The sequence below is a fragment of the Zonotrichia leucophrys genome, chromosome 3, assembly GCF_028769735.1.
Source record: "Zonotrichia leucophrys gambelii isolate GWCS_2022_RI chromosome 3, RI_Zleu_2.0, whole genome shotgun sequence".
Classification (NCBI taxonomy): Eukaryota; Metazoa; Chordata; class Aves; order Passeriformes; family Passerellidae; genus Zonotrichia; species Zonotrichia leucophrys.
This window is the reverse complement of record NC_088172.1, coordinates 86,459,872-86,482,116: the sequence shown is the minus strand read 5'-3', so window position 1 is coordinate 86,482,116 and position 22,245 is coordinate 86,459,872. Positions and strand designations below refer to the sequence as shown.

The 22,245-nt window shown below is 35.4% G+C and overlaps 1 protein-coding gene across 2 annotated transcripts in view; it reads left to right on the top strand.

Annotated features, from left to right (window-relative positions):
- Positions 1 to 22,245, top strand: part of GPATCH2 (G-patch domain containing 2) — a 119,816-nt gene that overhangs the window by 58,744 nt on the left and 38,827 nt on the right. The window contains exon 6 of one of the 2 annotated variants that reach the window (XM_064709136.1): positions 690 to 966. The exons of the other annotated variant lie outside the window; for it this stretch is intronic. Coding sequence (XP_064565206.1) covers positions 690 to 725 — 36 coding nt within the window. The 3' untranslated portion in view covers positions 726 to 966. Of the gene's footprint in view, positions 1 to 689; positions 967 to 22,245 lie in introns of those variants that run through there. 2 annotated transcript variants of the gene reach the window in all.

The window sequence follows — 22,245 nt, the reverse complement described above, 5'->3', positions numbered from 1 at the left end:
AGAAGCATTACTCTTGGTTTCTATATATTGAATTCTAGGGGATTTTAAACACTGTGGATATCAGACAAATTGTCAGATTTTCTTAATGATATATTCATGATTGCCAATAGAAAATATATACATGCTTCACTAAATTTTCACTTGGATAAAGGTAATCGTTTTAATAATGGAAAAGAAGTATTGAGAGTATTATAATAAAACTGGGAAATATTTTTAGACAGCATTTGTCCACTTGAATATTTACCAACACTGAAGAAAACATCAGCAGTGAGTAACCAGTTTCCCCTTTTAAAATATTTATATAATAAGGAACCTGTGGTAAAAGTACATTATTCTTTGCATGGCTTTATTTTCCTAAGCCACTTATTTTTTATTTGCTTAACGTTAGCACATTACTCATCGTGTTCTTTTGTAGCCTGTCTGAAAGGTACACTCCCACTGTACTTAGATAAAATTATTTCTTTACAGATACATAAAGTAAATATTAGTTTACAAATACACACAGGTTCCAGCACTGACTCACTGGATTCTGAAGCAGGTGTAAAGTTTTGCTATGCTGTTAAACAATTGGAACTTCAAGGATGCTCTGAGGCACAAGTATTCCATAACCACAAACTAAGTCTGACGTTGCAAAACATTGATGATAGTTGCTAATACACCAGGAGTAACATTGCTGATATTCTCTGCAGGTGCTTGTGGGGACTTGCAGAGCTCTGAGGATGTGAGGCTGCCCTCCCTGGTGACCTCATAATTTCCAGAAGCAGGTGGAGGTGGCAATTATCGCTATGGCCACTATCTTGAACCTTCTGTAGTAGGTGATGAATTGTGAATGGCTGGACCCAGTGCACAACAATAAACTCAAATAAATCTTCAATGTGTAATAATGACAAGACTGAAAGACTGGCAGTTATAACAAGGCTGCTGTTGTCACCCACTTTGCTGTAGCCTTGATATCCATCATTATCAGCTGGAGCTAGCTCAAGAGTCGGACAAGAAGCTCTGAAGAAGGATGAGTTGTTTGCGCTGAAGCGTCCAGTAGGTCCCATCTGGCAGAGAGTAAATGGGATTTTTTTGCCTGTTCACTGGGCCAGAGCTGTCCATCATTTTGGGCAGATATCTGATCACTTCATGCTGTGGGACAATATGGCTTTGTGCTGTTTGGTACAGCAATGGCAATTAAAATAACTAAGTTTTTCCTTTATTTCAAGCTTTTGTTTTATGTTAGCCAAAGGTGATCCGAAGAAGGTATATTTACATTAGAAGAGCTTTTTATTTCTTTGATTCAGGAAGTCAAGTGAGACCAGTCAATGCCAAGGTACTGAAAACTTTAAGGTAATAATGCAAAAAGATTTATAAATACATGCACAATGGACTTTTTTGTCTTTGTTTTCCCAGTCACATGCTTTAGAGTACCTGAAAATATCAAAATAGAATGTAGAAACTGGCAGAAATGCAAAATCATCTTGAATGCTTGTACAGAAGTAGCAGGGTTGCTTAGCCCCTGGCAAGTTTCTTGTAATTACTATAAATCCTAATTGTCTTAATGCATCTTAACTTGATACTTTTCTCTGCTAAGTACAACTCTGCTGGGTTTACATCACATGAGTAGCTTTCAAATGAATTTATCAGACAAGCATGAAGGATTATTCCCAAAAATGTCGTACACAAGAAATAAAATGTGAAAACTGAATACTGCTTAGTTTAACATGGCAGCTTATCTAATATTCATTTGATCTTTAGACTTTTCAATCAGATCATAGGATTAATCAACATAACATGTTAATCAGCAAATCCCAGATTGATTCACCCTGCCTTAGAGGTATAACACGTTTTCAACAGAAGACAACTTAGTTTATTGAATATTAATTTATGAAGTCATAATAATTGCTCTTTGTAAATTTGTTTTCTACTTTTTGTTTTAAGATACTTAGTTGCAAGGAAAAAAACCCATCAGATGTCATAATTTTAAAATGAAGGTGATTTTACTGGAGGTTAGAATTTTATAGTATCTAGATTGCAAGCTGCTTAACATCAGTTTGTTCTGTAAAGCTGTCTTATTTTGCATTCAGGGTAGTTCTTACAAAGCTTAATCCTGGCTTTAAAAGATTCAGAGTTGTGAAGTGATGCATTATAGATATGTAGATCAGGTGTTCTTTTAATTTTAAAAGTATTAAGTGTGATGGGAAAGTGTTTTTCAAGCTTGTATGTTTTTTGTTTGTATTTCATAAGTGTTAAATTTTATACAGCCTCAGCTGCATGATAGTGGTTATTTTACAAACGTTTTAATGTCTGTGATGATTAAAAGTCTATAATGCAGGTTCACTAACTGATGTCCAGGCCGACTGACATACCATAATTCATTTTTTCTTTATTTTGTAATAAATCTTGGAGCCTGAAGGCATTAGACCCATGCAGATTTCCCTGCATTTTAGTGTCTTGACACAATAGCAACTTCCAGATTTGAAGTAGTGGCATATTGTATTCCATCTCTGTAGACTTAGCTCAAAACAGCGGTAGCCACATGAAAATATATGTCAAGAACACTGTTTTCTCATATTGGAATTCAGGCAATTTGTTTTCAGTCAGAGAGCTGTTTCTAACCTATTTTTGGAGCCCCTCAGTGGCCTGACCATACGTTCTAACATAATTTATGGTGGCACTGTAACATATGGACTTTTCATCATTGTCCAGCTGAAATCCTCTGTTGGACATGGATGCAACTCCATACACAGGCTCCCAAGGCGGGTATTTCAGAGTACTATTTAGTTTTGTGTAAGCTGAATTCATCAGTGTGTCTAGCATGCTGTCAGGGTTGTTTTGTGCTCTTTCTTTTTAACAGTAGTAAGAAAATTTCTTATGTGTATTTTATCTACAAATTGTCAATTAAATTTGGAATTTTTAGCAAATAAACTAATTCCTGAAGAGCATAAGCATCATGAGACCCCAAAACTTCAGGTTCTTATTGGGTTGGGCAATACAGAAATAGAAAGCAAAAGCAGTCCTAAACCCAGGGAGCTTTGCTGTTTTAAATACCCAGAACAGTAGAAGCAGGAAGCAAAAAATGTTAGCTCCAAATACTGATACCTTGTGACTGAAACAATATTGTGTTTGTAATGGGTGGGGGGGGTTTCTATTGCTTTTTGGATGGGAGAGCATAAATTAAAGGAGAAGGAAAGACACCAAGGGACTGGTGTTGGAAAAACAAAGGAAGGACAGTAAAATAGAATGGCAAGAATTTAGAGACAGGTGACAGAATATAAATAAATTGAAAGACAGAAGGGAAGGTCTTAAGTGATTTTGTTATTCTTGCATGTAGGAATTGATATGGCTGATACTGAGACTTGACAGAAACTGGGAACTGTGAAGTGATAAAAATACTACTGATAAAGTAATACTTACTATTGTTGTCTAATAGTTGTCTTTTAAAAATTGTTTGAAAATCTTTCTCCATACACTTGTGCTTCTTAAAGTCTCTGTCCAACCAAATAGAAGAACTGAGATTAAAAATAGCTTACATTTACAGAAGGGTGGTTCTCTTAATTCAATTTTTTTTCTTGGTGTCTTTGTTTTCCATATCTAGTAAACCTTAATGGTGCTAATTAGAAGATGAAGAAGATGAAGGGTGTTTTTTATCAACAATGTGTCTCAACAAGATGAGTTTATTTTTCTTTTAACCAAAGACATACTCGTTTACCAAGAGGATATCAAGCCAAAGATGTCAACACCTATAAACTACACTTCAGTAAAAACTTAGCTGGCTTTTGCTTGCTACAGGAAAACTGATGTTGTTTTCTATTAAATATTTTTGCGTGCGTTGGTCATTGGGCATTTCAATGCCAGGTCAAAAAGAAGTTACATACAAAAATATACAGAATTAGCAAATGTACAAGTATGACTGAAACCCAGTTTTTTGTACTGAGCTTAGGCATTTCATAATTGTAGGCAAATTCTCTCTCTTGCTGTTAATGTGTCACTGAGCAGAATGAAAAGTAGGACCTGTAGGCAAGAATCAAAGCAAGGGAAGATGTAAACTTTAAACTCTTAGATTTCCTTTCTATGACTACTTCAGGGTTTATTTCCCATCACTCTCTATTGTAACATGCACCAACTGTTTGTACAGTTATATACATAAATTTGTATTGAATTTATCCTTTGGTGAAAGAAATATGTTTTTATAAATATTGCAGTTTTGCACACTAATTCAAGAACTGGAAAGGGTCTGTGTAACTGCAAAAGATCTAGCTTATGATCATGAAGGTGCGAAAATTTGTGATAGGAAGAAATTCCCAAGTTCTTTTTCAACCAGACTTTGAGCACACTTTATATCCAATTTGAGAAATAAAAGTAGTCTGGATTAATACCCTTAAAGGAGTTGCAGGCTTTCCTATAGGTAGTGCTCTGATATCCCTGCACCTTTTTGTTATCTGGCTAGGTTTTCTCATTTAAAAAAATGAAACAAAAAACCCCAAAAGCCTACAAAGAAAGCACCTCTAAAATACTGTAATTAATTTGTCATCAGAGCACTGAACTGTAGTACTATTTATTAATTGAATCAGTGAGTGTATTTAGTTTGTAGTGAAATTGTCTTTTTAACTCAGTGGAGTTGAGGTACTGCAGTGATGGTTTTGAGAACCTGTGTGTAAAGTGTCAGTATTCTCAGGATCAGCCCAATCCTGATGGTTTTAGCAATGTGTTTATCACCTGTTGTACTAGAACAATGTTTTTTCTCTCTTCTGCAGCTGCAGTTACGTGGTTTTTTACACAGCAGGTCTTTTATTGTGTAGAGAATTAGTACAAGAAAACCTTAAGAATTCATAATTTTTTCATAGACACCTACTGTGTAGCAAAAGTTGCAGTGGGAGCAAAAGTCTTCTTAGTCTGTTCTTGGTGTTGCAAGATACACACTTAAGCTTGTAGCAATTGCCTCAGTTTTTTTCAACTATTCTCTGCTTGATCATCATACTGTAAAGAAAAAAAACCCAAAAAACCACTCAGGGTTTTGAAATGTGATAAACATCATACCGATCCAAGAAACTTCAGACAGATGCACTCTTGCTTTGTTTGTTTACTTTGTTCCAGTAGTGTTTGTCTTTAGAAAGCTAATAATTCTAAACAAAGAATATATGGAAAGAGTTATGATAATACCTTGTTTGGCCTGATTTGTACAGATGTATTGCAGCTCACCTTAGTTTTTATTTAGTATGGTAGAGTAATATCTCTTTACTAGGAACTGTCTTGTAAATCTGAGCTAATTTTATTATAAAGCTCAGACTCCTTACTCAGATATCATTGCTGATATTTTTAATTCCATAATTGCTCTGCCATTTCTACTGTTTGCATTTGCAGACAGTTTATTCTTGAGAAAAAACATTCCATCAATTAAATCTGTGATATGAGCTGATTATTTGGATGTAATCCACAAGATAAATTCTGAAAGACTGTGGAATCTCTTAAAATGGTCATTCATCATTTTGAGGAAAATTTTTAGAAACCCTGTGTAATTACAGGATAATTGTATAATTGCGCGTCTTAATTATTATATTTCTTACTTAACAAGTTTTATATATTTGCACTAGTTATGCTACCAAAATTTTAATTACTAAATTATAGTTGCATGTGGGGGAGACTAATCTGCTGCCTGAAAACAAGTTTGTAGCTTTATTCTGCAAACAAAGTTTTGTTAAAATTAAATATAGTTTGGGAAAAAAGCTTGTATACTATTGTGGTGTTCTCAGGTTGAACAGAAATAACAAATGGTTGTCTGAGAGAAGTATTCATAATTCTATAGCTGAAGACAGAATAGGGATATACCAGCAGATGGAATAATAGAATTTAATGTGCTGGTTTGCTGTTTAATTATTATAGCAAAGAATAAAGAAAACCAGTTTTTACAATAAGTCATCTATAACTACTGTTGATACTCACATCACACAGTCCTTCACTCTCACCTCTAGTATTTCAGTATCCCTTCTGGATTGTCATTATTTTATTTTATTTTTTCTTAATATATATGGCACTCACTCATTTAATCACTGTGGAGAATGCTCCCAGCCTTTGTCATATCAGTCAATAGTGAGTGTCAGCTTTGACTTAGCTTTCTTTCTAAATCGTGTTATTTGGCTGTCTTGCTAAAGAAACAACCTTTCTTTTTCTGTCTTTCTACACAATTTTAATCTTTTGCTCAGGCTCCCATCTTACTGTATTTTCTGTTACAGTTTGTTGTCTAGCCTTGACAAAATCATTTTCGCCTGTTTATATCCATTTAGAATGTGGTGACAAAGATAGTTTTCTTAGATGTATGTCTTTCCAGCATTATCCTTCTACTGCTTTCCCTTTCCCAATTTTTTTCTACATTTAAGGTGCTTTTCTTTTTCATAAGATCCTTTCAGGTTGGTTTGTTGCAGACAACAGTCCAGTATGGAAAGGTTTCTGAATTTAAATTGTGGTTTAAGATTCATAGCTTGCTTTTAGGGATTTTGTATGGGGTTTGGTTCTTTGGTTGTTTTCTTATCAATTGTGCCATATAGCTCAATGTACAAGGTACTAAGATGATAATTTAATCCTCCTACATATTTTTTCATCAGTTACCTTTAATAATGAATGTAGTCAAACTGACACCTTAAAGCAAAAGCAAAATCAGTTTCTCCAATATGATGATATAACAGTCATACTTCTTTGTACTGTCACTTTACCTTTGGTTTCAAAACAAAACAGTTCTTGGGTGTTTTTCTATAAAGCTGAAAAACCTCCATCCTTGCAGTCTCCCTATGCATTTTGCCATATGGTCCATGATCTTATCCTAGGAAAGTTGTTTTTTCATGTATATGAATCTACCTTCTTACAATCCTGAATTTATTACATTATTAGTCAAAGATTAAAATTTACATGGTTTCTTACTGTCTTTGAAGGCCTACATGTCATTCTTTCCCTCTGTGTCTTTCACTCTGAGTCACCAATGTGGTGTGTGAGGAAGCTGTTATATGAGGAACCAAATTGCTTTCACCACCGTTCAGTCAGTGTGCTCCCAGAGCACAGGATGGGTCAGGCTGGAAGGGACCACAGTGGGTCATCTGCTCCAAGCTCCCTGCTCAAGGAGGGTCATCCTAGAATGATGCCCTCTTGGTGAATTCATCAGTTCTTCCATAGCACACAACTTCCACTGCTTTTTATAAGAACCAACGGTGAAAAGCTGGAGAAAGCCCTCATGGGGGTAGTTTTACAAATGTCAGTCCATACCCTTGAACAGGGTTTTGATAAACCAGTATTCTCTCAGGAGGGGAGATGGGAGTTTAACAAAATAATTCAGAGTTGGCAAAACCCAGCAAGCTCTTCCAAAAGGACAGCTTTAGAGCTGTGAAAGCTTGATTTGTCTGCACTTGCCAGAGTTAGATTGCCTATGTGCTAGTTGCTGTAACTTAATGGGGTTTTTCAAAGCCTTGCATTCTCAGCTTTTTGCTCTTAAGTATCTTAATCAGGCTCTTTGTGGAGTGCTGCAAGGAATATGTCTATTGGAAAGAGATTCCCCATCTGTAATTATTTCTGAAGATGATCAGCTGTGATTTTAATCCATTATATATACTATGTGGTGTATTGATTTTTGACTAATGATAACTTTTAATAGACCTGTCATGGAGTATCAAGTCAGATTCTTTAGAGAATTCTTCAGGCTTAGCTGTACTTCATAACCTCTATATGATGCTGCAAGTGTAGTCACCTTAAAACAGTTGTGTTATCTCAGTTGATGAGACTTAAGACATTCGTCCAAGCATGTCAGGAGGATCACTGTCACAGCTCTGTTTGTTACCTAAGAGATGGGGTTTTGCTCCAAAACCAAACAATAAGCCTCATGGTTTTTTTTTCACAAACACCATTTAGTTTCAGTAACGCTGTGTCTGATGGTGTGTTTGCTTAATTTGTTTGATTAACACCTAAGAGAATTCAGAGTCGGATAAAGGAGAGTTTTATTTTTCCAGAGAGATGTGTATGTGTTCTGTGAGAATAGGAGACTTCTGAGTAGGGGAAGTAAACAAATGATCGGTTTTATTTATCCTTCAGTTTCACTGAATAGATGTAGACAAGTGATATGTCCTGATAGTGAGATTCTTGGTCACAGTTTCCATGGATGAATTGGTCCTTCCTGTGCGGTCATTGCTAAGAGCTGCTTACTCTTCATTTCTCTGAAAATGTATTTTTCCTTCAGTCCCTAACCTAGAGCCTATTTTCACTCTGCTACATGAGTGTATGTTTATGGAAGGTGTTCTCTGACACCAATTCTTAAATGTCTCAGTTTGTGGTAAAGGAAGATGTTTTTTACAGCTTTGAGTGGTTAGGTAGTTATCTGATTATTATCAAGAAAACTTTAAGGGATTTGAGAAAAAAACCCCTTTTGTTCTTAAGTATTTCCTCTTCTGACTTCTGACATTTTAGTTTGTTTCTATGATTGCGTGTTCCAGTTTTGAACTGAAATATTTTTGTCTAATAATAATCTTTTGTTCATAAGAAATATTACATACTTTACATCTAAATACATACTTTCAGAAAAAGGAATCTTCATTTTTAGAGAAAATCTACAAAGACATATATACACACTTTATGCACAAACATCTTAATTTCTTTTTTCTTTTTTACAGTTAACTGAGGTAACATCCTAGTATATGAAACAATAAAAATCTCAATATATGAGATTGTTGTTAAATTCACAAGTTTTTACCAAAGCCATGTTTTGTGGAGGATACAAATCTGAAATAGAATGTTAGAAAAACATTGGGAGACTCTTCAGATGCATTGTGCTTTAATTTATAACATATAATCTATACATACTGTATAAACTATATAAAGAATCAAGCAATCATGTCTTTCAGTGTTATCTATTGCCATCATTCCCCATGCATTGAGGCTCTCACTATAGCTATTACTATAAAACGTTCCCTAAGTACATAAAGGCTCTAATCGTTAAGATTTTTATTACCAGCCACACATACAGAGCTGCAAATTGCCTTGTTTCAGATTTATTATGTATTACTCTAGAAATTCTATAAAGATCAAAAGAACTGATTACAATGTTGACCTTTGCATTAACTCATCTGAATTTAAATTCAAGTGTTTGATTTGGGAAAATAAGTCCATTTATCATAGGTCTGCTACTGAGGGGATTGTGCAGCCCTGATTGGGAGTGCTGAGACCAAATTTATTTATTGAGCATGGGCTTGAAAATTGTTTGTAGGACAAGAGGAACAAAAGTTTGACCTGCCATTGTGTTGCACCCAGGGAACAATGTGGCAGCTGCCCTTTTCAAATATCTAGCAGTTTGTTTTCGCTGAACAGCAAACAGATATTTATAGTTTAAATACATTTAACTGCTTCAAAAAAAAGGAAGCCAATAAGCCTTTTCTCCTCATGAAAGAATTGACTGTTAAATACAAATACTACAGTCTAGCAGTGTGGAAGGGAATGTGACATTTTAGATCTTGGCATTTCCTTTTTCAAGTCCTTTTGAAGTTTGCTGTCCTGGAAATATAAATATTTATGAGTGTACATTTTAGAATCGACTCCTCAGCTAGCAGAAGGATGGTAGCTTTATCAATTAATTAATTGTAGCTCATTTAATGTGCATATCTATATCAGCTGAAAGGCCAGTCCCTTCAGAAAAGTAAATAAGTGAAAGAAATTAGAACTAACAAAGCTGGAAATTATGTAACCACACAGACTCTCTGTAGTAGTGTTCACTTTCTGAAGTGAACTTCTAAATGTGGGGATTTTGTCAAAGAACTGCAACTTACACATTAAAAGGTTGGAGTTGGCAGTTTGGTGGGATTAGTCTGAAGTATTCATGTGTGAGAAACATAGTTTACTACTTAAAGATATCTCCCCTCTGGTTTGGAAAAAAATTGTTATATTCAATATAAACTTAAAGTAATTAAATTTTGATAAAATGCAAGTCCTTACTCGTTCGTCAGATAGTGACAGCAGGTGTACAAACGGGGTGCCATGATGCACAAGATTGTAAAACAAAACATTTGTTGTTTGCATGCTTGCATTTTTACTCAAGAGCTGATAAAAGCATTGATGCCACAGTGATAATGCCAGTACATTTATTACTGTTTAATTTGGGGGTTTTTTTTAGTTTCATCTTAAGGAAAATGTGTATTATAATCATTTCACCAGAAAATGCTTTAGTTGAAACTTCAGTATGTCAGGAATATGTTGATATCCCAACTTTCTCGTCAAACTATTCAGTTAAAAGGAGAGACAAGTGGAGATGAAATACCATTTCTGGCATGAAAAGAGGCTTATCTTGATATGTGAACTGCAACACTGTACACTAAAGTCACTCCAGAGAGCCAGCAGGAAAGGAAAGTTAATATTTGTTACCCTCCTAAAATGAGACATCCAGATCTGTTTAAGATGCCTTACAAAGTCTGTGTTAGGAAATTATTGTTCAATGGAGGCATTTTTATTTATGGATCTGAGTCATAAGGCTGAGAAATTAAGTACATTTAGTGGAATTGCATTTTTTATTTATTAGGAACAATCCAGCATTTAAGATACGTATATCATACGTTAACTAAAAGTGACGCTGCTGCTTAGGGTTCCTAGGGCTTCCCACTTTCAAGCACTTTAAAGTTTTCCCACCCTATAATTGTGTTGCTGCATGGCATCTTTAAAACTTCATGTATTGAACTTCAGATTTTCACTTCTAAGAGCTGAATTTGAGTGATGATCCAATAATAGATGAGGATTGCTGTAATGCATGCAAAGGGCTGTAAGGTCTGTAAGTCCATCCTGTCATAACCAGCCTTGAGTTTTATGGTTTCTGAAGTCAGCAAACTTTAAAAACATTTGTGAGGGTTATTGTCTCATCTCCAGTGTTTATTCTCTTTTAGACACTTAATGAAAACCTGAGTGCTCTATTAAAATAAATGGCTGCAGCCTTGGGGAAATTAGTGGGCTTTTTGTTTGGGGTTTGCTAGGTCTTTTTAGTCTACTGCACTGCATGTTATTTGCACCTTGGTCTGCAGGTTTACATTTTTGCTATGTGAGGAAATGTATTCCAAAGCTGAAAGGAAAGTGCTCGATTGTATTAGGGGTAAGATTTCATTCTGCTCAAAAGCTGATAGACATTTATTTAATAAGGATTCCTGAAGAACTCTGCAAACTTGAACTTTTAGGAACTTCTTTTCCAGAATTGCTCAACTGGGAGGCAGTGGGAAACTAACTTATCCCAAGTGTCCACTTTCTTAACTGAGTCCCCATATTTGTGATATTTTACTTAATTTCATCAGTAGGAACTTTGTAACTCAGCCATAGATCTCTCACAGTATTTTATCTGATTTAAAAAAAATAAGTATCTTTTAATAGAAACCAGAGCCTTTTGAGAGGATACAAAAATGGCTGTTTATTTCTGTATTGATCAGAATCCTAAAGCACTTCTGGGAGAAAATATTGTTCATACAGAGAAGAGTATTCTTTTGTCATGAAGGCATTCATTGGTTGACTCTGTCAGTTGAAGGAAAACACTGAAATGTTTGGCTTTTAAAAGTGGCTCCTTCATTTAAACTGCAGTGATTTCCAAGCATAGTTTGAAAACCTGTGTTTCTACAAATACACCTACAGAGTCAAAACAGAATCCCTTGGTGCCCCTGACCCTTGGTCTTTTAAATTGTAAAATGGTAAGCTTGTTGGCATGGTAAAGAAAACATACTCCAATTGCCTGAGGATGTTCTGGAAGGATGGCATGTGTCAGTCTTAATGTAATCAAGGGGTTTTTCCCCTCTATTCTCTGTTTCTGTGTTTGCCATTTGACCTCAAACACTAAACCATGAAGATAGAATTCTTCCTAAATATTTTTAAATGGCAGAAATAGCACAAATATTCAGGTTTAACAAACCACAATGCAACAGAATTATTGAATCAGCCCAGAGCACTGCATTGTGTTATTTATTTATTATGCCTTTCAGTAGATATGTTTTTAACATAGTGAACTACAGTCTTACCTAAAGATGAATGAAGCCTATTCAAAGAATTCCAGGGGCATGGAAGAAGCCCACTATAAAAAAGAGGAATTTTTCATCACAGTAAAATGGTGCTATAATGATGGATCATACAAAATTATAGGAAAAAATATCAGAGATTTTAAGGTAGTATAAAATTGGAAAATGTATGCTTGCTAATTTAGCCTCAAAATGTCTCTTGAATAGTTTTATATGAAAGCTTCTGTAGCTGATAGGCTTTCACTTTGAATCAAAGAAAACAGTAGTACAATCCCTATATCTATGATAGAAGTAAGTAGGTATTTGGTTAGAGCAGAAGCTTCCAAAGGTGGTCTCTCAGATCTGCTGGTAAAAGCAGGAAATAACTCTGAATCCCTATAGTAGGCTGAAGGCAAATACATTTCTGGAAAGGTTTCATGGTAATAGTAATTTACCCTGTACCAGAGATCAACTATTTAGCTGTGTAAGGAGATGAGGCATATATTTCTAATGGTGTCTTTAAAAAGAAAATAGGGGATTTCTTTGTGTACCGAGTTAGATGAATATGAAATTTTCAGGGTCCAGGATATTTCATCATGTCTGAACCTTATTTAGTTGATGTTATGGATGATACGCTAGGCAAATGATGTATATCTGCATCCCTCAGTTTAAGAATTGGAAAGATGGTTTAATTTTTTTTTTCCTGAATTTTGTTCTGCGTGAAGGTTGCTTTTCCAGGAAGGTGCCTTGAACCATATAACTAATGCCATATTTTCCCCCACCCCACGGAACAGACACTCCCTTACTATGCACCATTTTTGATGGGCGGATGACCTCTAATTTAGTAGTAAGATGTTTGATTCCTTATGAATATGAATGGCTTTGATAACTTTCCAGAATTTTCTGTTAGTTTTCTTTTTTTTTCATTCAGTATTTTCCTCAGTACATGGCTATATGCCTGAAGAAATTGAAAATGTTCCCAAATACTTCATGGCGCTTATGGCACCTTTTCAGTGAACATCTATTTCTTGCCAGCAGCATTCTGCTTAATTAATATAACACTGTATTTTTATTATTTTTAAAATAGTTTATAAAATGTCAAAGTTTATTTTGTTTTGTGCTGCTTAAATATTTGTGGGTCATAATGCCAAATTCAAATTACCGTTTCCCTAAATTTTTGTTCTTGGCAGCCTACACAATTTAATGCTATCGGGCAAATGATACATACAACAGAGTTTTCTGCCAATATATACAATTTAGTGAATGCTACCATCAAATGTAATTTCATAAGAGATTCAGCCAAAGTTGTGGATGTGCCTGGGGTTTTTTCCCTTGAATTGAGCTGTTTATAAATTCTTCTTAAACTCAGAGTTCTTCTAACTCTTTATAAATGTTACAGTTTCCAGTTAGTTTTGTGGAATGCAATATTTATACGATTGGTGTCCAGTTAGTGAGTGAATAGGTGAGCTTTATCTTGACCATCAGTTTGATATTTTTTATTTGGAGAAATCTGAGCATCATATCAATAGTTTGGAGCATACCATGTTTTCTAGTGTTAACCCTGCCTGCAAACTAAACCAGGCTTAATAATGTGCCAAGTTACCTTGATTCAGTCTCTATTCTGCTGTTTAAACTTTTGGTTGTTTGATAAGAAATGGAATAGTCTATCAACATAGTATTGCTTCATTAGCTAAATTAAAGATATTGATGCTGAAAGTTGCATTTAGTAAGCAAACATCACATGTATGCTTTGGCAGCAAATGAAATGAAAATTTAATAACTCACTTCAAAAATTTTGTACCACAACCAACTTGAATGGCAAGTGGTAGATTCAGCAAGGCTTTGTGTTGGTGCTATTTACTCAGCCATCTTGAGGATGGTAGAGAACATGAATCTGATTATAATGACCTGATGTTTTTGACCCTTGAACAAAGCAGAGAGATTCAAAGAATTCCTCAAGCGTCATTTAAAAAGAGATCGTTATTGTTATCTTTAGACAGTATATTAGTTTTTATCTTACTGACGATTTCTGTGTAGGTGTTCTTTTCCACATACTGTCATTTTTCGTAGTAAAATTTGCACACTAAATTCATTCTGGCTAGTTTTCCTATTCCTTCCCTCCCAAACTAAAATCAAATATGTATTCCAGCATCCCATAGGAGAATGCATATTTTTTGTACTGATGGTAAAAATACTTCCCGTTGACTGAAAGTGAAGTTTGCATCATGGAGATAATCAGATTATACCATGAATTGTCTATGAAAGCCTCTGGACATGTATAAATTTTAAGCAGCAGGGCTGTCCCTCATAAATAGCTGCTGAACACAATGTACTTCCATTTCCCTGTCTTGGATGTTGTGTTGGTGAGTCATGTCATTCTGCTTTACAAGTTGTAATTTTTAAAGACAATTTGTCTTTATTAGGGACTGTTAGCTTGAGGTATTTCTGTCATAACATGCCCATAAAAACATCAAATGTTGGGGTTTGGTTCAAGATCTTCTCTGTGTAAAGACTCTCTCTTTGGTTTCTCTGATTTATTTTTTTTTCATCCCTTAACCATAGAAAATATAATCTTCTAACTCCTCAAGAGCAATTTAGGTTTTCCTAGGTTTTGCTAGGAGTTGCTGATAACCAAAGGCCAGAATTCTATGATGTATGATGTCTGCCCTGAGGTGGGTAGAAAGGCAGCCCTCTCCAGGACCTGGCAAAATGTGCTTTACATCTTTGTGTCTGAAAAATAGTGTCATTCTCTGTACCCTGCAACAGATTAAACACTTGCAACAGAGAGAAAAATGTTCTTTACTTGATCCTCAGGACCCAACAAGCCAGGTACTCCTTTTGTTCTTGTTTCTACAGTGATGGTTTGTAAGTAGGAGATATGGTTTTGGTTGGAAGGTGTTTCTTGTACATGGTCAGGAATTTCAGGAACCTAAGGCAACTAATGTGTTGTAGAGTTACCAAAACCGATTTTCATGGATCTGGCCAGAAAAGTAAAATTGATGCTGCCAGAGTCATCAGGAAGAGAGAATTGTCTTTCCCCCATGTAATTTCCAGGAATAGAAGAGCCTGTAAATGAGAACAGTGCCCTGATTTCTGGACTGCAACAGAGGCAGCCTCTGTCCCTATTCACACAGACACACATCTAGGGAGCACTTAAACTCTGTTTTCTGTACATTGTTTTAAATTTTCTAGGAGACCAAAAGTTTTTCACATACTGAACACAACTTTATGACAGAAACTCTCCAAAACTCCATTTCCTTGATAGCACAAAACCAGCAATGCTGCTTCATCTTGCTGGAGGAGAGGATAGCAAATAGAAGCAGCTCTCTGCTCCTGGAGCACAGGCTTCCCTTGCTTTGTGAATTAATGTTTTGGAATAGTTATCACTGTAATGCATTACAAGTTTAAATTACTGTAAGGAACTCGGCTCTCTTAAGATCATACTGTGATGTTTTCCATCATACAGGGCTTGATACCATGCAAAGAGAACTTCAGAGCACTCTTACTGATAAGGAAGGATTTGAGAGTAAGATAATACAGTTTAGTCTTTAAATCAAAGTTGATGATGACTTTGCACAATCCATCCATGAGTTTAGCAATCAGTAGGACAGATCTCTGGGATCTGCATTATGTTAGAAATTAGGAAATGCAGTGCAACCTTATTCGAGTGTTGACACCTTGTATGGCACTGCTGTTAAACCTAAAAAGCTTGAGAGTTTATTTTAAAATGTATGAGTGGAGTTCCCACTTTTGATTCTTTTTTCCTATTAGAATCTCCTGGTTTCCATTTCTTCTGTAGCAGAAGTTATGAATATTTATATTTGAAGACAAGGTAATGGAAAAGCTAGAGAATGTCTTGCTAAGAAGAATTATATTTTTTGTAACATGTTTTAAACTATGTTTTATTTGTCATTTTGCTTGGTGAGAAAATTTGAAAATATATCTTAAGCCTGAATTTAGCTTGACCTTAAAATGCCCAATGAAAAGTTGATTTCTGAGCTTCTGTGTTCTCCTGTTCATCTCTACTGGCGTTAACAATCTGAAACAATGGTTATAGTTATATGTTAGAAGCTCAGATGGCAGAAGTGGCAAATACAGAAGGATTTCTAAAATTTGTTCATGTAAGCTTGTAGTGTGAAACATTTATGTACAGATCAGTTCAAAATAATGAACTGATAATGAGATATGATAATGAGAAGTGTCATCCACATACAACAGTGAAACTGCCCAAGTGTGTGACTGAGGCTCCCCTACAGCCTTTTTCCTGTTGTTTTACCACTGTCGTGAGCCCTTCTGGTGAGAATTTCACTTGAAATGAAAAAAAATAGTTTTGTGGGCACTAATTATTTAAATGTCATCTAACCTAAAGGGCAAAAGGTCATGCTTCTATTTTTGCAGTTCAAATGTGTAAATTTCACAGCATCTGTTATTGATCAAACTGTATGTATTTTGAAAGGTATTTTATTCCAAATCTTAGCAAAGTGTAACTTTTTCATCCACAATCTTCAGAACTGTTTTCTTAACATGGGAAATTTTTCATACTGCTATCAACATTCTCATGTGCTCAGTCTTCTTATCATGTTTTTCCCCTGATAATAGTTCGGGTACTGCCTGGTTTTTGTTGTCCAGGCTGTAATACATCTCATTGGGTGCCCTTTGGCAAAAGCAGAAGGTATTAAGTTTTTCATGCAAATGAAACTTCAGCAGTTCAAGACTTTTAAATCCATGCAGGTCTGTAGGTGTTATGACAGGAAACCATTTGGTGGCTGAGGGGAAGAGGAGAATTTTCCTAGCAGGTCTGTTAGGGGTCAGTAATCCTCGCTGTGGTATGGAGAAGATGGGATCTCACTGTTCTTCTGTTTGCTACAAGTCCTTTTTCTGGAACACTGTGGGCTTCAGTGCAAAACAGGCAGTGAGGCATTCTGTTTAATTGCAGTGATTGGCCATTTGATTTCCATTTCATTCATAAGCCAAAATCCTTTGTCTTTTTTGTAAATAAAAAGGCATTCCCTGCAGGCTGCATTCCCACCAGTATTTTTCATCCGTTTTCTGATGATAGAATCTAACATTAATACATCTATGTCTAAATATGTTCATAAGTGTATAGATTAATGGAACTCATGTCAGCATGTTTAAAGTGAGTTTTAATGTGTAAGTAGAATGGAAAAACTTTAAAGCAAATTATTTGGCTCAAAGCTCCATTTATATGGTGTATGTTTCAAGCTAATAATCAGGGCTTGCTGTGGGTCAGCATGCCATATCCCAGTGGTGTCTAGTGAGATGGAGGGTTATCTTCTATGGCAGCTAGATAACCCTGTGAACAATTTGGAGCAGAGGAGATAATGGGACTGAATTCTGAAATGAGGTGGAACTCTGAGATGGGACACAATTCAGAACAGGAGCTGGAAATATCAGGAAATACAGGGCTGCGTGTGAGCACCGTGCGGCTGCTCGTGAAGGCAATCACCTTTTGGCATCAGTAGTCACTTGTGTTTGACAATAATCCTTGATATCCTGCAATTAAAATGTGTGGGAATGGCAAATTAGGTACATATTCCTAGGAAAAAGAAAAGTGAAGTTAAAAAAAACACTTCCTTACTACTGGCTCTGTCTTTATTTGTCTAATTTTTTGGTTTTTTTTTTTTTTAATTTTGGTACAGACATTGCACATTAATCTAATAAGTATATTTGCCATGTTTTGGACTGCTTTTGTCCAAGCTGTGTTGTTCACAATTATTGTGGTCTTTAAAAAAGTTAGAGTTTATTCTCCTTTTTTTCTTCACAAAATATAACTTTTATGTACTTGGAGGAAATTGTAGGTCATCTTTGTGGTAATAGACACATTTTCATCCTTCAGATTTTATTTTTTTTATTTCTCTGTATTTTACTGATTTTAATTTTATATATAAGGAAAAGGTCAAATCTGTTTTACATCTATGAAGAGAATGGTTATATAGTCTCTGGTTTCATATGTTTCAGATGATGCAGCAAGCTTTCTATTTGTGCATCTAAATCAAACGGTTGATGCTGCAATTGAAGTAATTCTGTTCAAAATGCGTAATTTATATGAACAGATACACTATATACACTAATTGAGTTTCAAGTTTGTGTCCACCTTAAGAGCTAGCAAAGTACATGCTGCTGAATTCCACTGCCATTTTGGAAACTGGACTACTGCATGTGTCTGTTTGCAGCATGTATTGGACACGTTTGGGAGCAGTGGTATTAACGGCATTTTTCCTGCTGCCTTTTGTATCACCCACCTTGTGTTTGCCAATCGTTTTTAGCCCCAGCCCAAGTGAATGCTGCAGCAGTGACGAGCATGTTCCTTCTGTTCATTTCTCCCCACACTAAAGGGTAACCTCAGCTGTGACTCGGAGCAGGAGCTTGGTGACTCCTGTAGCCTTGGGTCAGCCAGTAGAGGCCACTCACAGCTTGCGACTGACGCCGGGCGCCACTTGGAGCTGGGGTTTTGTTGTGTGCTTGGGGTTTGAATCCACACCCAGCCAGCTCAGGCTGCCATGAACTGGCTTTGTACAACCTGCAAAGGGCTCTGCTAGGAGCAGTTCTGCTCCGATACGGGAATGAATTAAATAATGATGTTTTTCTGTTTCCTCTAATAAGTCCCACGGCAGCAGGAATAAAAATCACCTTCTGTACTTCAAGCAGACTCAAAGCAAATGCTTTGATGACATCCTTTGTTGTTGGTACAATCTTTACTGTCATTATATTATATTACTTTAACAAAGTAAGGAAATACTGTTACAGAACCCTTTTGGGGGAAGGGAAAGGAGGATCTTAAGTGTTTTTTCCAAATGTAGCCAGCATCTCCCAAATCAAGGCTAGTTGCCTAATTGCTGCTCTGCTACTTCCTCCTCCCTGTATTACTGTTTGGGTAACTTACTTATTTATAATTTTACAAGGTAAAACATTATTTCAACATTGTAGATTATTCTTAGCTAATAAGGGTGCAGTCCCAACACTACTGAAATCAAAATCCTGTTGATTTAGTGAAAATTTCACCTAAGAATAAGTTTTATATCTAAACAGACAGCTAGAATATCACCATAAAGATTTTATATATGTATATATGTTTATATCTATATTTATGCAGCATATTATTGCAGCATTTAATTAGTGGTTCCATTTCCCAAATAAGGTAAATCTGGTTTACTTAAGATTAAATTTGTTAAATACTAGCTATTTACAGAGTACTGAAATTACAAACTTCTGGCCATTGTTTTGTTTCACAGCTGCCCTGAATATTTCCCCTTTCCTGATATAAAATATTGAAATTATGGTGCTGTCTATTGTGTCTATTGCAGTCAGGAGAATCTTACATTTGCCTTTTTAGAGGAGTTGAATTAATTTGAATATTAAAAACTACAAATTTTTGGTTTATATTTTCTTCTTGAGACTTTTAAATCAGTCCATTTTTTGCAGTGTTGTGAGCTATTATTGGAGGCATAGTGCCAGACAGTAATATTTCATATTAAATATTAGGAATCTCAGAAGAAACTCCCCTACTGACTTCCTTGCAGATGGGAGAATTTAAATTCTCAGTTTACCATTGCCTGCCCCATAGACCAGTTTTTTCTGTTACATTATATATTAGTATTATTTCCTCTAATAGCTCCTCCAGTGTTACTGTATTGCACACCTAAAGACAGCAGGAATGCAGTAATATATATTATTACAGTGCATCATTAAACTTACTCTGCCTATTCTATAGTGTGTAAAAACTGGTCCATTTGACAAGGATTCACGACAAAACATGCTGTGTGATATTTTTCTCCTAATGTTACAATTTAAAACAAACAGAAAACGTTACACTCAGGCCAGTCTATTTTCAAAAATTTATTTTTTTTTGTTTTAAACTTACATTTATTTAACTTCAAATTCAGATTTTGTCTTAAAAGCAGCAGACAAAAACAGTGAAATAGCAAAAATTTACAAAGAAATTCTGTTCTTTGCTTTTATATGTGGGATTTAAATTTCCCATTTTTCTCTGAAGTGGCTAGGTTCAATAGTAGAGTTTTCTTCTTTTAGTCTCTAATATTCTCATGGTATTCCTTTCCATCTGTTAATCATTCAGTTGAAAGCTGTATATCAAGAGATAGAGGCAGTTTGATCAGTTGTGTGAAAAGAAATGTAGAGAAAACTCTTAACACTGTGAAATCACTGGAGAGACTGGGGAGCTGGGACATATTCTGTCATGCCAAGAAACTTACTAATTCTTACTTTTTTGTTTTCTTTTTTTTAAATGCCTTAAGAGAAAACAGTAAAACATGTACAGGGAGGTGCCTATTTGCGTTAGGATAAAAATCCATGTCTTTTGAACTATTTTTCTTTTTCTTTTCTTTTTTTTTCTTTCCCTATCACTCGCACGTATTTTGTAAACAGAATGGCAATGATCCATTGATTTTTGCAACACTGTGCTGGTAAGAGGCTCATTTTAAAGAAATATGACTAGGGTAGTAAGAAACTGGTATAGAAATACTCTGCCAGTGAGCCATATATTCATGGAGATTTTGTAGAGTTTGACTGAGCATCACTTAAAGGTAATCTGTACATTAAAGAGATGCTTCTCTGGAATGGTCAGTTTGGGCCCTTCAGCAAGAGTATGCTTTCAGAGGGAATAACAGTGTAATGGTAATGTCAAGCATTATAGCACTGTTCCAGTAATGTACACGGTAAAGCTATTTTCGTTTTCATCATTTTCTATATTGCTCCAAGTCAAATGTGCATCTATATTTTTAAAGATGTATTTTAAATCCAGAACCTTGTTTAGTGTATGTACTTTCCAAGGTTGCTAGTGGAGAAGGGGTAAAAAATGATAATACTAAATAGGTGCTGAAAATAGTAAGGTATTGCTTTTAATCAGTGCAATAAAATGAGGAGAAGAGGTTTTACTCTATTTTTTCCCTTGATATAGTTTGATTTAATTTCCTATAAAGTGACAGTTGCAGATCTGTGAATTATGAATTTGACATTGTCATGCTGTAATTTCCTGCAAAATCCCATTCCCTGGGATTTGAATTTAGTTGCATTTCATTTTGGAAAACAACTTCTGTGCAGAAATCCTGCCTGAGAAAATTTGGTTTGCTATGCAACTTTTTAAGCTGTAGTGGATCATACCAGTTAATTTACAGAGCAGAAAGAGCAACCTGTTCTTTCATTTAGGACAGCAGCTAGCTTATTTGTGTAATTAGTGTCCAGCAAAATTTTACTGAAATTTTACTCATTTTTCTCTGCTATGAATGTGACATATTGTGACAACTAAGCTAAGCTTTCAAGTCAAGTGCTTTTATAATTATTTATGTGACTTTTTAAAGCACATCATAGACTCATTTAGATTAGAAAGGACATGTAAGAAAGATCGAGTCCAGCCATAAACCCAGCACTGTCAAGTCCACCAAATCATGGCAAGGAAATAACATCCTGTAAAACATGAGCTCAGGAGTATCTTTTCATTGCCCATGCTATGGAGTGCTTGGCATAAAATATAATTCAAAAGGCAAAAATACCAATTTCAGTGTTTAAAACCTACTTAATCTGTAATAAACTTACTTTTTCAGTAATGGAAAATATATCTCAGGAACAGTTATGAATAGGACATAGCTTGTGTTTTTTCAAAAATATTATGCCCTACAAAAAATATAAATTATGAACAGGGAGTGTATTTGCTCGTTTGATTGTGTGGTAACATGGGAAAAAATAAGGGACAAGAATGGATGAGCATGCATAGTAGGGTTGTTTATACTATTTAAAATACTAAGAAGTTATTGAGTCTTGAAAACATCCACACTTGAGAGCTTTGTATCATAGATGTCTTTAAAAAATAATTCATGACTTTTCCTGGGCTATTCAGTAATTGAACATTAAAATATACTTCAAAGGAAAAGTAAGCAGAATTGTTAAGTGCAGTGTAATATTTTTGTTCTGCATTAATGTTTTGTAGATTTTTCTTGGTGCCTGGTAGTAACTTTCCTTTAAACTGCAGCACATGTAAATTAAAATAGCACTATCATATTTAATTAGGAGATGCATAAATTGATTATTTTTCATTTCTCCAATCTTTGACACTGTTTAGCCTGTTCATATAAAGTAAGTGGTGGTATTCAAGCACCCTGTGACTGAGCTGTGGGCACTTTGCTCCCTGTCCCTCAGTGGTGTGAGCCACTCAGAAGGGGGGATGATCTCGCAGGATCCAGCGCTGCTGCAGCCTCCCCCCCAGTGCTGGGTGCAGTTCTGGGCTCCACAGTGGAAGGAGGGC